Raw genomic sequence first — 16058 nt, 5'->3', positions numbered from 1 at the left:
CAACGACGGGGGCATTTCGTTTATGCTCAGAGCGGCCCCGGAAGGCAGCGGGTCGCTCCTACGTTATCTAGGGGGCATTTCTTGTTTTAGAGCCTGCGAGGCTCAGGGGGCATTGCTTGTTGTAGAGCCCAGAGGGGCTCAGGAGGCCATAACTGTTCAAAAGGGCCCAGAGGTGCCCAGGCCTCAGTCCCCACAGCTGCCCAGCACTTAGTGGGCAGCTGCCACGTTTAGGCCCCCCCCCTGACATTGCGACACAGGGCGTCCTTGCCCCTTCAAGGCCAGTTGGCCTAGGGACTGCCACAGTTGTGGCTAATGTGAGTTTGGCGCTATTCTTCCTAACCTGCACCTCTGAATGTGTTTATGCGTCATGTGCCTTGTTCTACACCTCTGAATGTGATGCATCATGTGTAATGTGTGTTTACCCCTATAGGTAATGTGATACTTAGGTGGTTGTTTTCTCCCTAGTACAGGTGGTGCTAGTGAGGTCCTGATTCCCTGCGCAATATTTTCCTAAGGTGGTTAGGGTTGCGTAGGTGGTACTTACCTGATACCAGTAGTTACTGGTTGTGTGCTACATTTGCTATTTTGTACTACAGTATTATTCCTATGTTCTAAGTGCTAGTTTCTACAAAGTGCTAATTCCTGACAGTGGTCCAGGTGGCCCTGTCCCCTGTACATATAATCCCTTGTAAATTCTGCCCGTGCCTGTTGGCACATTGTAAAGTGTGTGTTTTTATCTAATGTGTTTTGGTATAATACAAAGGCTATTTTTATATAATACCTTGTGTGGAGTTTCCTTTGTGGTGGGCCTTGGGTGTTGTTGCTGGGTGCGCGCGCAAACGCTTTACACATCGCCTCAGAGATAAGCCTGACTGCTCGTGCCAAGCTACCAAGGGGGTGAGCAGGGGTTATCTTTGGCGTGTACCTTCCTTGCCCTGACTAGAGTGGTGGTTTCTGCCTGGCTTTGGCGCAAGCCCTCGCCAACCAGAAATCCCATTTCTAACAAGAACTAACTATAACAGAGGAATTTCTATGGTTTTGTACGGGTGAAATGGCCAGCTAACTACAACACCCCTGAAACCTATGTTTTTTTCTCTGAATTTCTAAGGTTTTTTAAATGCTAATTTCTAACTATAACGTCCCTGAAACCTATGTTTTTTTCAGTGAATATATATATGTGTTAAAAAGGTAAATTACATATTTATTACAATCTTTAATACCTATTTGAAATTGAAAAACACATATTATTAATATAATTAAAATACCACATTATATTTTTACACTCTCAACAACCAACAAATATAATGTGTGCCGCTCGGGACCATTGTTTGCTGCCGAACAGGGAGTTAGCCCACAGGACTGCGAGGACCAGCAGCCCGCTAACACTCACCTGCTGCCTCTTCCTCTGGGGCTCCGCCTCTCCCTCCTGGACACTACAAGACGCCTCGCGGCCCCCGCTTTGCGGGAGCTGCTCGGGGCCATTGTTTGCTGCCGAACAGGGAGTTAGCCCACAGGACTGCGAGGACCAGCAGCCCGCTAACACTCACCTGCTGCCTCTTCCTCTGGGGCTCTGCCTCTCCCTCCTGGACACTACAAGACGCCTCGCGGCCCCCGCTTCGCGGGCGCCGCTCGGGACCATTGTTTGCTGCCGAACAGGGAGTTAGCCCACAGGACTGCGAGGACCAGCAGCCCGCTAACACTCACCTGCTGCCTCTTCCTCTGGGACTCCACCCCCTCTCTCAGGTAGATTACAACATGCCCATAGTCACGCAGCGCGGGACGCAGCGTGGGCGAAGCCCGGGCCAAGGGCGGGCCCGTTATAGACCGTGCAAGACCGGACCGGGCCACATCTCTTGGTTGTATATTGTATTTTATCTTCCTCCTGTTTGTAGCCTGTTGCCCCAGGGATACTCTATTCACCCTATATAGAATATGTCGACTAGGAAGACCAGAAGTAAAGCTCTCTCATCTAGTGCCTCAATATCGGGCACTCTGGATTGCTTCTTACTGAGAGCCAACTCTTTGATCTCAAATGAAATTACTATCCTGGAAAGGCGTCTCTCGCATGGCATTGATAACGCTAAAAGATCATCTCTTGGCCATATAGCAAATGCGAGAACACCTGATAGGCATGAAATGCAGCTAGAGTCTGTATCTCTTAGTGATTATCCACAGGCAAATATGTCCTTGGCCCCAGTGTGCCAAAATGATAAAAACACCGATATCCTCTCCCCTTCTAACAGTCCTAACCTCCCCTCTGCACCTAATCAACGGCTTTATAGGGGTCCAGAAATAAGTAGCAAGCAATTGCGAGCTAATAGGGAGGGGGCTGTCCCTAAAAGAAAGTGGGGAGTACAGGCTGGGGGTGGTAAAAAAAAGTTAAGGGTGGCTGATGTTTTATCCCACACAGGCTCCTCTCGAGTGGTAAAAGCCAAGGTAATTCCCACTATAGCAAATGATTCAATTATTCCACCGGCTCCCCTTTTTACCCTGAGCTCTCTGGTAGTCCATCCACATATTACGAACATTAGCGATGATACACCGGTTAGGGTCGATTCTCAAACCCATGTTTCTGGAGATCTTTTGAAATCTCTTTTGAACCCCCTTATTGCCAGACTGGACCAAATAGATCTCAGGCTGGCAAATATAGAAGGGTTCATTAAGCCAAGGTCTGAACTTCTCCATACCACGCAAATCACAGAAAGAGTGAGGGATGTCACTGTACCAATAGAGTCTTTATCTATCCTTTCTTCTACAACAGCTGTTTCAAGTCTGGCAAATCCCCCTCCCCAATTGCCGGCTATTCGCAAAGTAACAAACCATGTTGTCCCCCTCCTACTCTTGAGGTGCCAGACAAACCTATCTTGGACATAGAGCAAGAAAACCAGGAAATTAATGGTCCGGAGAAGGGCCAAATACTACATCTCCCTCCAGAAGCAGCGCCACTGGTAGTTGTCCTAGCTGGAGTCCCTAAACTTACTAACACAAAAGATGAATCATTTATTTCTTTAAAGAACAAAGTAGTAAGTTGGCTAAACAAGCATAGACCTCTTCCCCCCAAATTTTTGGGTGAAATCATAATGGCTAGAAGGGTTTCATGGCTGGGATCGACTAAGAAAAGTATCTCCGGAGACTGTGTTGTTGTAAACCTAAGGGACTCTGGAGCTGTTTCTTTTATTCTTGGCTGCCCCCATGTAGAGGAAGAGTCTCTGATTCAAACTCTCCCATTGGCGTTTTTACCCACCATATGTTAGGCATCTCGGTGAGGTCCTGGAACCAGGGTGGACGAGGGTGGGCCGGAGAAGCCATTCTAGAGGGGTTATGAGCAATTATCCTCTCCCAAGCACTATCCCGTATTTCAGGGACAATAATAGGTTTAGATGCTTGAGTGAGATAGATTGACTAAACATTAACCCACCGAGTATTCCGCCCTTTGTCCCTATGGACAGTGATAAAATCTCTTACACCGATCCCAGAGTTACATCAGCCAGCAAGGGTGGTTCTGAGGGCTTTGATGTTGCCAAGAATCTAGTAATTAGAGCTCCTCCTGTCAAAATAACCTTAGGCGACTTGGACAAGTCTATTCATAATAGCTTGGGGGATGCAAACTTTGCAGTTACTGTGGACACTGTGGGCCCAATTCCGGAAGCTCCACCTCCTCTTGCATTACTAACAATTTTATCATGGAACTTAGCCGGTATTGGCAATAAACTAATGTGCCCAGACTGGGGTCTGTTTATAGATAAGTACGACATATGCCTTTTTCAAGAAACTTGGGCAAGGGACGAACATCACTGTAGTGGTTTTGCCTCTTTTTCGATCCCAGCTAGATGGGCGGGGAGGGGCAGACCATCCGGAGGTTTGACAATTTGGGTTCGTACCCACTTGGGATGTCAGGCGACGGTGGTGGATACTTCATCCTTGGATGTGCAATGTGTGACCCTGGCATGGCCTAATGATCTCCGGCTCACTCTGATTAATGTTTACTCTAGACCGGTAAACATCACAGCGGAGTCTAATACCATTGATGAGCTCTCCGCATTTTTAAATATCATTCCTCAGGGCTCCATTATTCTAATAGGGGGAGACTTTAACTGTCACTTTGAGCCGTTACCGGGTTTGATAGATGGTGATATGCAGGAGGAGGACGCTTACTGGGCAAAACCGACAGCGGTGGGTTTGCCACCCAGATCATGGACGCCTCTTGTTGTTCAGATTACGGCCCTAACTTTAAAACACTCAATTAGGGCGTGCAACGGTCGTTTCCAATCTGATGTCCCCACCAAGTGTACTTATAACAAACCTGGTAATGAGTCTAGGTTGGATTACATATTCGTTGATACACGTGCTTGGGAAAAGGTTCTGGACTTCAGGGTTGAATCAAGGGAAGATAGTGACCATAACCCACTGATTCTCCAGCTTCTATCCCCGGGGAACTCAACTGTCTCAAACACTGAAAACAATGACCCCGATACAGGCTGTGACTTATCCAGCAACAGGCGTAGGCTGAGGTGGGAAAAACTAGTCAACCACCCTGCCTTACTACCTGAACTATATGGCAAGATAATCCCGGTCCTTGAAGTTGTTGCCTCTCTACCATTGCATGTCGCTACCTCTGAAATGCATAAAAAATTTGAGGAGTTAAATCAGGAGCTAAATACTATTCTGGCCAGTGTTTTAAATCCTATAGTGACTAAAGAGTTTAGGAGCCGTAATACACCTACTTGGTACAATACTGCTTGTAGAAAATCAAAAACAGAACTCCTTGAAGCTGTCAAATCTAACAATAACAAGGCACTAGTTAGACGAAAACGCTGGGAATACAAGCAATTAGTAGATCATGCAAAATCTGAGTGGGCTAGCGATAAATGGGATAACTTAATTGAGGCTCTCCATAAAAAAGACTCTCGCAAGTTTTGGCAAATTGTCAATACGGGCTCGTCTGAACCCCTATCGGCTATAGCTCCTAACATTTCTGCTAGTGTGTGGGAAGCCCGTTTCTCCTCCCTCTACGGTAGCGTGCCCTCCACCACTGGTATTGTCCAGGGGGAAAAAATTACCACTCTTACCCCAGTCCAATATGGGGATGATTTTTGGGAACAGGAAGTTTTTGATATAATTTCTAGTCTTCAAGCCGGTAAAGCGCCCGGCCTGGACAAACTTCCTGGTGATCTTTTAAAAAATGAACCAACGATTTGGGCACCTTATTTAACGGCGCTATTTAACGCAGTTCAGAAGGGTATGGTAATACCCAGTACTTGTTTGGGAGCTGAAATAGTTCCGATTTTTAAGAAGGGCTCTCCATTACTCCCGGCAAATTACAGGCCTATAAGCCTTATAGATGTTCCTCAAAAGATCTTTGCAAAGCTGATTTTAGAGCGCCTTGTGGATTGGATAAAGGAGTTCTCTATCCTGAGTCCCTACCAGGCAGGGTTTAGGAAGAACGTTTCAACTTTGGACCAAATCTTCCGCCTCATGATGTTATATTGGAAAACTGTAAAGGTTGAGGGTGGTTCTTTGTATATCGTATTTGTGGATTTACGTACGGCCTTTGACTTGGTCCCTAGATCAAAACTATGGTCCGTATTATCTCAGCTGGGTATCCCTGCTTCTTTACTGAACATGATAATTCGCCTTCATACGGGGAATTTTGCGCAAGTTAGGTGTGGGAAGAACGGGGCACTAACATCTAGATTCTCCGTTGACAAGGGAGTCAGACAGGGGTGCGTTTTGGCTCCAACTCTTTTTTGTCTATATGTCAACAGAGCTTTCTCACATCTAAACAAGGTTATAAATAATGACGCCCCCAAACTTGCCGGTAATAGGGTCCCAGCGATAATGTTCGCAGATGACACCCTATTACTCTCTAAATCCCCGATGGGCCTACAGCGAGTCCTGAATGGTTTTGAATTATTCTGTTTGGAGCAGGGTCTAGAAATCAACACCCTTAAAACAAAATTTATGATTTTTAACCCATCAATTACGACTCGCTCAAATCCACTTATAGGTGGAATTGCTTTGGAAAGGGTCCATACTTTTGAGTATTTGGGGCTTACTTTAAACGAAACAATTACGTGGGCCCCGCATCAAATTAAGGCCCAACTGAAGCTAGTCCAAGCAATTGGGAGGATTATGAAATTTTTTACTACATCAAGTGTAAAACCGCTCGCCCCGCCCCTTGAAATTTACAAAGCCCAGGCAAGGGGTCGAGTGGTCTATGGAGGTGAACTCTGGGGGACTAAATGTTCCTCAGAGATTACATCCATAGAAACTAGGTTTCTAAGGCAATTGCTTGCCCTCCCCCCAAGTACTCCTTTACTTCCACTGAGACTCGATCTGGGCTTGCGACCAATTGATGAAGTTCTTGGTCTCAAACCCCTATTATTTTGGCGGAGGATCTGGACTACTCCAGAGCTTCGGGTATATAGAAATGAACTCACGGAAATTCTGAGCCTACCAAATGTAGGGAGATACCCTTGGCTTAGCTATGTGAAGAAGGAACTAGGATTATTAGGCTTCTCACAACTATGGTCGGACCCGTTGATAACATGTTCTACTGTTCCCCGAAAGCTTCTTATTAACTCTTATTATGAAGCCAAGTTAGCAGCCCTTATTCGTAAATCTCAATCTTCTATCTTAACATATGGTTTTCTAAATTTTAAAGATTTTTATCATTTTGAGGAGGCTGTGAGTGAGATTAGACCCCACCTCGCTAGAAAATTATATATACAGTGGAGGTACGGCACACTGCCCATAAGAGCTTTTACTAGCAAATGGATGCCGCTCTCCCCTAAAAACTGCCCAGGCTGCGATGCAGAATCTGAAACTGATTTACACGTACTATTATTTTGTCCTGCTTACAAAAAAATTAGGAAATGTTGGATTGTGCCTGTTTGTAGGAATCTAGGGTTTATCCTATGCATGCCTGCCTATCGGGTCTTCAAAACAGATCTATCTACTCCAATAGTTTTTGCTGTATCCTCATTTCTTGTGTCTATGTGGAGGAAGAGAAGATCTTGTGTAACTACAGCTTGAATTCCTAGGCATCTAGTTTATGTAAATAATTTTCTTATTGTGATGTATGTGTATATGGACTACTGATTGTATTTTTAGCCAAATTGTCTGTACTTTTATGACTATGTGTCGAAATAAAGATTGAGATGATGATGATGATATAATGGTTTTACAATAAAAAATCATAACAGAATTTACACATTATATAATAATTAATACACTTTTCAAAAAATAAATATCTATTTTTAAATTTCCTATAACTTAGGGCCTGATTATGACTTTGGTGGTCTTCATGTAGGACCGCAATGGCTGCAGTCCCAGGAAGACCACCAAGCCATATTGCAATAGTAATCCAGGGCGAGCGGTGTGGCGGTGTCACGGAGGTGGGAATGTTTGGCTCATAGGAGAGCCTACAGAGTATACTGCCACTGTGACAGTACCTATAGCATGTTTGTGCACGGTCGCATGCACCAGGTCATGCAGGCCATGCAGTTCACGCACAACCATGCAATTTGGGGGGACACATCATGTGCCCCTTGCAAGCACCCCCAAGTGCAGATTTGGCCAGGGGCCCTGTTTGGGGCCCCTTTATATGCCTTACCACCAAGGCTTTCATGGCGCGGTCCCCACTATGAAATGCTTGGTGCAAAGGCAGGTCAAAATCTGCTCGATGATAGCGATGCCTGCACAGCCGCGGTCTGCTTTCCCCAATGCCGCCACCACAGGATCCTGGAAATGGCGGCGGTCTTGTGGTGGTTCCACCAGCACCATCGTAATTGGGTGGAAGGTCTGACGCGTTAGCGGTGGTTGGACCTCCTTCCACAGGTACGGCGGTCCCAAGACCATTGCACTCGTGATTAGGCCCTTAGATAATGTCCTGCCCCATACTTCTACAGACTTAACAACACACACCTAAAATATATCTTACAAATTATAATACTTACAAATTCTACATAATTATCAATTAAACAATTAATAATAACAAAATAATTATATTTAATTTTACCTACCTTCCTTTATACCTATAAACACAACAATGTGCACCTAATATTTTTAAACAAATATCCAGTTTACATGATTTACATACTTAATTATCAATGAAACAATTAACTAATAATAAACTAATTATATGCAATTAACGTCCTACCCTTTACCCCTACAAACCCAATCAACTTGCACCTGATACATAACTTAAAACAAATCTTAAAAACACAATTTACATAATTAATTATCAATTAAATAATTAATAATATTTGACATTAGTTATTATAATTAATTCACTTCACACTCTTTACCCCTACAGAAACGACAACCCACGCCGAAAAATATACATAAAAAATGTAATTAATTACACAATTTACATAGTTCATTGTCCATTACATAATTAATAATAATAATAAATCAATTAATAATGAATTATAATTAAATTACTTCCCACCCTATACCCCTTAAACCCCCATAACCTGCACAGAAAACTCACAGCAACCAAAAAAATTATTACACAATTAACGTGATTAGTTAGCAATTAAAGAATATATATATTTTTTTTATTTATTATAAATAATTTACGTCCAGCCCTGTGCCCCTATAAATCCCACAACTTGCTACGGCACTGCAAACAACAATAAACTATTAAATTACATTTAAAAACAACGGGTGGCGAAGGCGGATCAGGCTTCCCCTTGGCTGCTAAAACTGCATTATTCCTGCCGTAAAAAGCACCCCGAGAAGAAATAAATACTGCAGAATGTGTGCGCTGGGCGTGGGAGGGTATCCGAAGACAGACAGAGTCTGACACCCTATATGCGCCATCCATGACAATAGCATGGAACCCTCCTTTTCTCCACTTAACAACAAGTGGATGCTGAATATCCGTACCACTGCAGACCTCTACCCAGGCGGGCAGTTCCTCCCCCTTGCTACCCATGCTGCTGTAGCCACAACCACCCCACTAGAAACTCTACTTTATTACCAAATTAGAGCGACCTGCTGAAGCACAAACCGCATGTTCCCGGACCCCCCACCGGTCAACACGGCGCTTGAATACATCCATACAGCCGTATCGCCGCACAAGCTCATAACCAGTCCCTACTCATTAACACTAGCAGCATCCCCGCTGGACACTGAACGGGCCCGCTGCGCCTGGGAGGTGGACATCATCACAAGCCCATCGATGGAACAGTGGCAATACTGTTGTAACTAAACTGAGAGACTCACCCCCAACTACCGAATAAGGTTGATACAATTCAAATACCTACACAGACTATATCACAACCCAACAGCTCTCCACAAAATGGGCTTGACTTCCAGCGTGCGATGTTCTGTACTAGATGCTACACCTAGCCTAGACATGCTCCCGAGTAGCTGGATACTGGCAGGCAGTATGTGAGATAATAAGCACTATCCCATCCAACCCTATTGCACCAACCCCTCTTGTGTGCCTGCTAGAATATGTTAAAGACATCCCTGATGCCAGCCGTCGACTAGTGGCGACTAGTGGCAATGCTGCTGCTGGCCAAACGTGGAGTGGCGATACATTGGGATAAAAAACCAGCACCATCGACTAAGGCATGGCTTACCGATGCAGTTCACAGCCAGACACACCTGACCAAATACTGGAACCTCATGCCCCAGCGAGCCACTCACACGATATCTGGGACCCATTAGTGAGATATCTCCACCAGCTTGACGACACTGACACACGACCATGCTCTCCAAGTACGAACTCACAACACAAAATACATCGGGATTCTACATGAAGACATAATAGAACCCCATCTATACGACCCTGGTTGCCAATTCTGTACATCACATATTCTAGATACTCCCCAGCAGCGACCAGGTGGGTTATTGCAGGCTCTGTCGCTATACGTATGTACCATATCTTTGTCATAAATGAACAATGCCCAATCTATTGTACTGGAGCAAACTAAATGTATGCCTCTCTTGAAATATGTATAAAGTTTAAGAAAACCAAAAAAAATAAAACAACTAAAAATGTACAAACTACATTAAAAACATTAACAATAATTATACAATTTATAACATATGCATTTGAAATATATACAAAAATACATAAAAATAATTTGAAAATAATAATATTAACAATATTTTTGTGAATGAGCATAGATATTTTCAACATTGATATTACTTACCTTAAAATCGTCAACGATATTTTTGCACATAATATTTGTGCATTACGATATTTAAAACTCGATATTTTTGCATCACAATATTTTTTTAAATATTTTGTCTGAATACCAAGATTCCTATCTTTGTTGAAGGCCTCGACACTAGGGTTGGGTGAAGTTGCACAGTCTTTTCTCGCTTAACGCCTGCAATTTCTACAAGAATTACAAGATTGACGCATACTACTCAAGAGTCAGCATAAACCTAAGGAAAATAGGGAATTAAGTGATCTTTGTGAGAATGCACATGTGGATTACAAAATATGCACATTTCTAGAATATATGGGATAAAGTACCCCAAGTACTCGAAGGATATTGCAAGTCACTGAGGAGTTCCTGGACCATATAGAGTGGGGCTCCAAAGACCCAATCCCTTTAAAAAATCATGGAACTCTATGGTTACTTGTATGGCAGAAGGTATTGTGTGGGGCATGATGAATAAAAGTGGAATCTTTAGTGCAAAATTTGTTGTAAAGTTCATGTTAGAAGCAATTTAATTTAAACCTTATGAAAAATGGCATTTGCTCAGCATGAGTAGTAATATGCAGATATTCTTTCTTTCCTGTAATGAATCAAGTGCAAAAAATAAACAATTTTCCATAAATCTCTCCTTTCTGATGATCAGTCTTTGTTTTAGAAAAACAGGTCACAAGAAGGAAAAGCCAATTCACGTTTTCGTTGTTTAAACTTCAATGATGCTCCGATGCATGTCTTTTGGCTAGGCTGCTGGCACTGCCAGCAAGTATCATAATGTCACAACTTAACTGCAACTAGTTACGACTGTTAAGTAGCTGTGTCACATTCAGTCACAAAGTGACAATCTTGTTATAGCTAATTCCCTACATGAGGGTCTTGAACTCTGCTTAAACAGCTATAATGGTAATTGTTCTCGATTAAGGATGAGAGACTTCAATTTATGGCACAGTCAATTGTCCACTACAGGGTCTTTTGGATTGGCAGGCTAAGAAGGAGATCTCATCACTCATTTTATAGTCCATTTGGAGAATAACTGAGTCTATTACTAATGAAATAAAACGTGTATTTTGCTTTTGATTCCTTCGCTGTGGATACAATATTAAGCCCCACTTATATTGGGAGGGGATGCTCCAGCTCGATTGATATTATATTGTTTTGCTGTGATCTTAGGAGATGAATGGAAGAATACACAGTCACTGAAACTGTGCATAGTGATCATAAATTGTTTCCAATTTTGATCCATTGCATCTTGTTTGACAAGGCTTAGGTTGGAATAAATGCACTACCGTTGGTTCATTACCGTAATAAGGGGGTACTACATATTAGTCTAAAATTGATAAGGATACATTTCTTTCAGACCTAGTTGCCACCAGCCACTCTTATTTTTCAATGTTTTTTGATGAGAACAGTGATACTGGGGACAACATTGCTAGCTTTGGTTCAATTTGCGGTAGAGCCAAAAATCTGTTTACCATCCTATTCAAGATACACACAAAGAAACGTGTAAGATGGTTTGACTCAAATTGTGTGAAGGCTTATAGCCTTTTTCTGAGGGTGCTAGAAGCTGTTCCCAGAGATCCTCATGATATGGTGCTTGGGTGCAGAAAAGAGTTTAGTAGTGTTCTAATGGCTCGGAAAAGAGTGAATTAGGAGAAGCTTACCAACATCTAATTATGACTACCACTCTTGAAACAGTTACATTTTCTGGTAGACTGTTAACCAGATGTGTTTCTATGAGTCTCATGATATATGTCTGAATACAGTGATCAGCTTAGATAACTTAGTCAAACATTTTACCAAGGTGTATTCGGGTCCAGCCTGATTTGAGGGCTCTCAGTGCATTCAGGTGCATGATAGAGATTCTTCTCTATTGGATGCCCCTTCTTTTTCCCCTCTCTAGTCTTTATAGAGGGCTGAAAGAGGTTATAGATGTTTTAAATAGATGTCCAGGTGGGAATGCTCCAGGGCCAGATGGAATTTTTGTGGATTGTTTTTAAGGAAAACATGCATCTGTGGGCCCCACTTTTGATGAATGTATTTAAGTCTACTTTAAGTACTAGCCCTCCTAAAGCATGGTCACATGTGATTATTATCCACATCTTCAAGAAGGGAAGCAAAGGGAACCCTCAATGTCCCCCCCCAATATCATTAATCAATTCTTCTGCAAAAAATGATGGTCAGGATATTACTAGAGTGTCATCAAACCTGGGCCCATTACAATAATATTTTTAATGAATTGCATTTTGGCTTTTGTGCTGGCCTTGGGACAATTGAGCAGTGTCTCAACCTTTACCTCTTGATAAAGACATACTCAGTGGCCTAGGAAGGGAAGTTATATCTATCCTTCATGGACTCAGTTTGCGTTTGAATCTGTTAATAGATCCAAACTTTGGAATATCATGACCAAACGAGGGGTTGAGTCCAACTTTGTTAATTTTTTGAGGGAACTACACTCTGAGGTAGCTGACAGTGTTCGCAATGGGCAGAGCGTGGAGACAACACAAGCTTTTAGCTTAGCTATAGGTGTACTCCAGGGCTGTGTCCTGGCTCCTTTTCTTTTTACTTTATATGTCAGTGGCCTGGATAAATATCTACTTAGCCACAACATTGATTGAAAAGGGTAGGAGAGTGCTATGTTCCGGCTTTGATATATGCTGAAGGACCGGTATTTGTCTTCAGTGCCTGTTAGATCAGTTTTGTGTATTTGTGGCCAACTTAGATCCAATGGTCAATCCGGGCAAGACCCACATTATGATTTAAAGGTTCTAGGTAAAAGAAAGTTATTTCCTTCACTGTTATTATCAAGGAAATGTGTGTGGTCCCCTCGTATCCATATTTGGGGGTACTATTTGATGATAAATTGAGATGGGGTCACTGAGTATGGATAACACAGTGGCCCGTGCTAGAAGTACTGAGTCTGTCTCTAGCTTTGGCTCTAGACTTGGTCACCAACAGACCAGAGAGCTTATGGCAGTATCGTAATGCAAAATGCTGTGCTTTTGCTTCTTATGCGACAGATTTGTCGGGCTTTAGGAATCATCCACACATCTAGAGGTTCGAGAATGCCTTTATTAGAAGATTGCTGGCTGTCCCAACAGATATCTCTACCCATATATGCCACTCTGAAGTGGAGGTAGATTATATTGATGATCTGATTAAATTACAGGCACATTTACTGTGGCTCTAGATTTGGACCAAATCAGTCAATGTTAGCTGACGGGGAACATCCTTAACATCGCGGTTAGTACACCGCGATGCAGTTACATCGCAATCGTTACAACGACTGCGATGTTACCACGCCATGCCATTACAACGCAAGTCTTTACATCGACTTGCGCTAGATGGCGTGCTAACATTACAAATAGTGTAGTTTACTATCCCAACACCTTCCCTACTGTTAAGTGGACTGGAGTTGGAATAGTAAATTACGCTTTTCTAATGTTAGCACGCCATCTAGTGCAAGTCGATGTAAAGACTTGCGTTGTAAAGGCATGGCGTGGTAACATCGCAGTCGTTGTAACGACCGCGATGTAACGGTACGCTTTGAAAAAACTCACGTTGTAATATCGTACATCCTAGCTGACTGGATAAAGGTTTAAAGATTCCCTGGTTGTTGTATATTTACAATACTTGTGCAAGTTTGAATATACTAGATCTTTTCGACAAACCAGAAACCTATTCCACTAGTTATTCCAAATCTTTGAAGGCAATTTCTATGTCTAATTGTATTTCTGCAAAATTACACAGTGTCTCTGATGACTCAACATTATTAACCTATTACTTTATTTTCACTACACCTGGTAGTGAATCATACTTTATTTGGGTCACACACAAGAAGCACAGATTTCTGCTGACTAGGTTAAGGCTGAATATTGCACCTTTCTTAGTGACTTTCACAATACTGGGTACCAATTTTAAGAATTTGCATGTTTGTCCACGTGAATACGATGCATTTTATGTCATTTTGTAAATTATATTCTGCATTGAGGAAGTTCTATATAATAGCATTCTTAAGACAAGCACATTTTCGACAATGTAGGCTTTCTGTGGTATCTTTACAATCTCTTTCCTCACCTAGTTTGTGTTTTTCAGCAGCATGTTTTATGTAAAATTATACATGATGGAGGACACTGTTAAAACATTAAATCAGTTTGATATGAAATACTTTCAGCCTTGGAATGTTTTAACTTTTTTCTTATATTTTTTGTATTGAATGATTTTATTATGATTGAATATGTTATGTAATATTTGATGAAAAGTGATATCGTATATTTTATGGTCATTTGTTTTGATTGAATAAAGAAATTTGACTGACTGTAATCAAGACATTACTGGGATTGCAGGCTTCACTCTATGATAAGAAAATTAGACACAGGCTTTTATACAGGTATTATAGGCTCTGTTGATTTATAAACAAAAAACACAGATTGTATGCAACATATTTATTCTACATGCCACAGAGGGGCTTATGTAGCCCACCAATATAATATTAAATTGAAATGTGTTACTTCACTTATTCTCTTCCAGACTTCGATTTAGAACATGGAAACAGAGAGAATCAATGATAGGCTATTACATATTTTAGCTAATGGATTAGAACAAGAGTGATCTCTAAAATAATTTTCTAATTTTAGGAAAGTTTACTTGCATTGAAGTGAAGTTTCACTTGGAGCGTCAAATGGGATACTACTTGATACAGATGTACATTCCGAGTCTCCTGATCGTCATCCTCTCCTGGGTTTCCTTCTGGATCAACATGGACGCTGCCCCAGCCCGCGTGGCACTGGGTATCACCACGGTACTCACTATGACCACTCAGAGTTCTGGATCCAGAGCTTCACTTCCAAAGGTATAGAGACACACAAACCTGTTAACCCTATCTTTTATTTTTTCTGCTGTAGGGAAAAGCAAAGTTATTGCCAACCATTAAAAATAAAGAATGTTGGTTTTAAGAAATGCATATACATTGAACAAAAATGGGCATGGTGAAAACAGTTTTTGTACTGAAAATCACAAGATTTTAGTGACAAAATCCAATGTATTTTTCTTTTGATTCGATTGTTTCCAAAATGCTTGTTTCATATGATTTTTGTTTTATTTTAGCCTTTCGATGCCTTGACGACAACATTGGCACCAATTGAGTTTTAGGTGAAAATTACAATTTGCACTCACTGGAACGAGCGCAGCTGTAACTGGGTGCTTAAACCTGAGCACCAGTGCACGTTTCTTAATCTGCAGATTTGCATATCACTCTTATTACAAATGGTTCATCAGGTTTTACCTGACGAACCCCTGTGGGAAAATTGCATAGAATAAGTTTGCAATTGAGCGAATAGCACAAGCGCAATTAACTCCCAGGCAAAAGCACCCAGCTGAGGAGTAGCCGCTTGAAACGTAATTAGCACCAAGCATGGGATCAGGGTTCTAGTGTATATTGAAGAAGCACAAAGTGTCTTAGGCTAATGTTAGGCATTTAGAAAGCCCATGGTAGGTCACAATGTTGTACATATCTTAACAGTTGTAGTGCTCCATACACTCGGATCAGGCCAACATTAGCACAAGTAATAGTTCAGTGTGTACAGTCGGTGGACACCGTTGGACACTGGTGGTGCCAGTTGGACTATTAGCCTTTTATATAACCTTTGTATTTATATGTGCTTGGGATGTAGCTGATTGGCCTATATAAGAAATTTGCCAATAAGAACCTTCTTAAAACGTTCTCTGAACCTAAGGAAAACGACTTTAGCTCTCGGTTCCCGTTCCACACATAAGGATTTTGGGATTTGATTTACCAGCCATATGAAAACATTTGAGCCTGTTTCTTACAATTTCCCGTGCAGTGGTAAATCTCCTTGTATATTCAGGAGTCTAGCAAGGGAA

The 16058-nt window shown here is 42.0% G+C and overlaps 1 protein-coding gene across 1 annotated transcript in view; it reads left to right on the top strand.

Moving 5' to 3' along the window:
- The window catches only part of GLRA2 (glycine receptor alpha 2), a 938599-nt gene that overhangs the window by 475666 nt on the left and 446875 nt on the right, over positions 1–16058 (top strand). The window contains exon 7 of the mRNA XM_085622202.1: positions 14813–15027. Coding sequence (XP_085478328.1) covers positions 14813–15027 — 215 coding nt within the window. The remainder of the gene's footprint in view (positions 1–14812; positions 15028–16058) is intronic.

Source organism: Triturus cristatus, chromosome 8 (genome assembly GCF_964204655.1).
Source record: "Triturus cristatus chromosome 8, aTriCri1.1, whole genome shotgun sequence".
Taxonomy (NCBI): Eukaryota; Metazoa; Chordata; class Amphibia; order Caudata; family Salamandridae; genus Triturus; species Triturus cristatus.
This window is presented reverse-complemented; position numbering and strand designations above follow the sequence as displayed.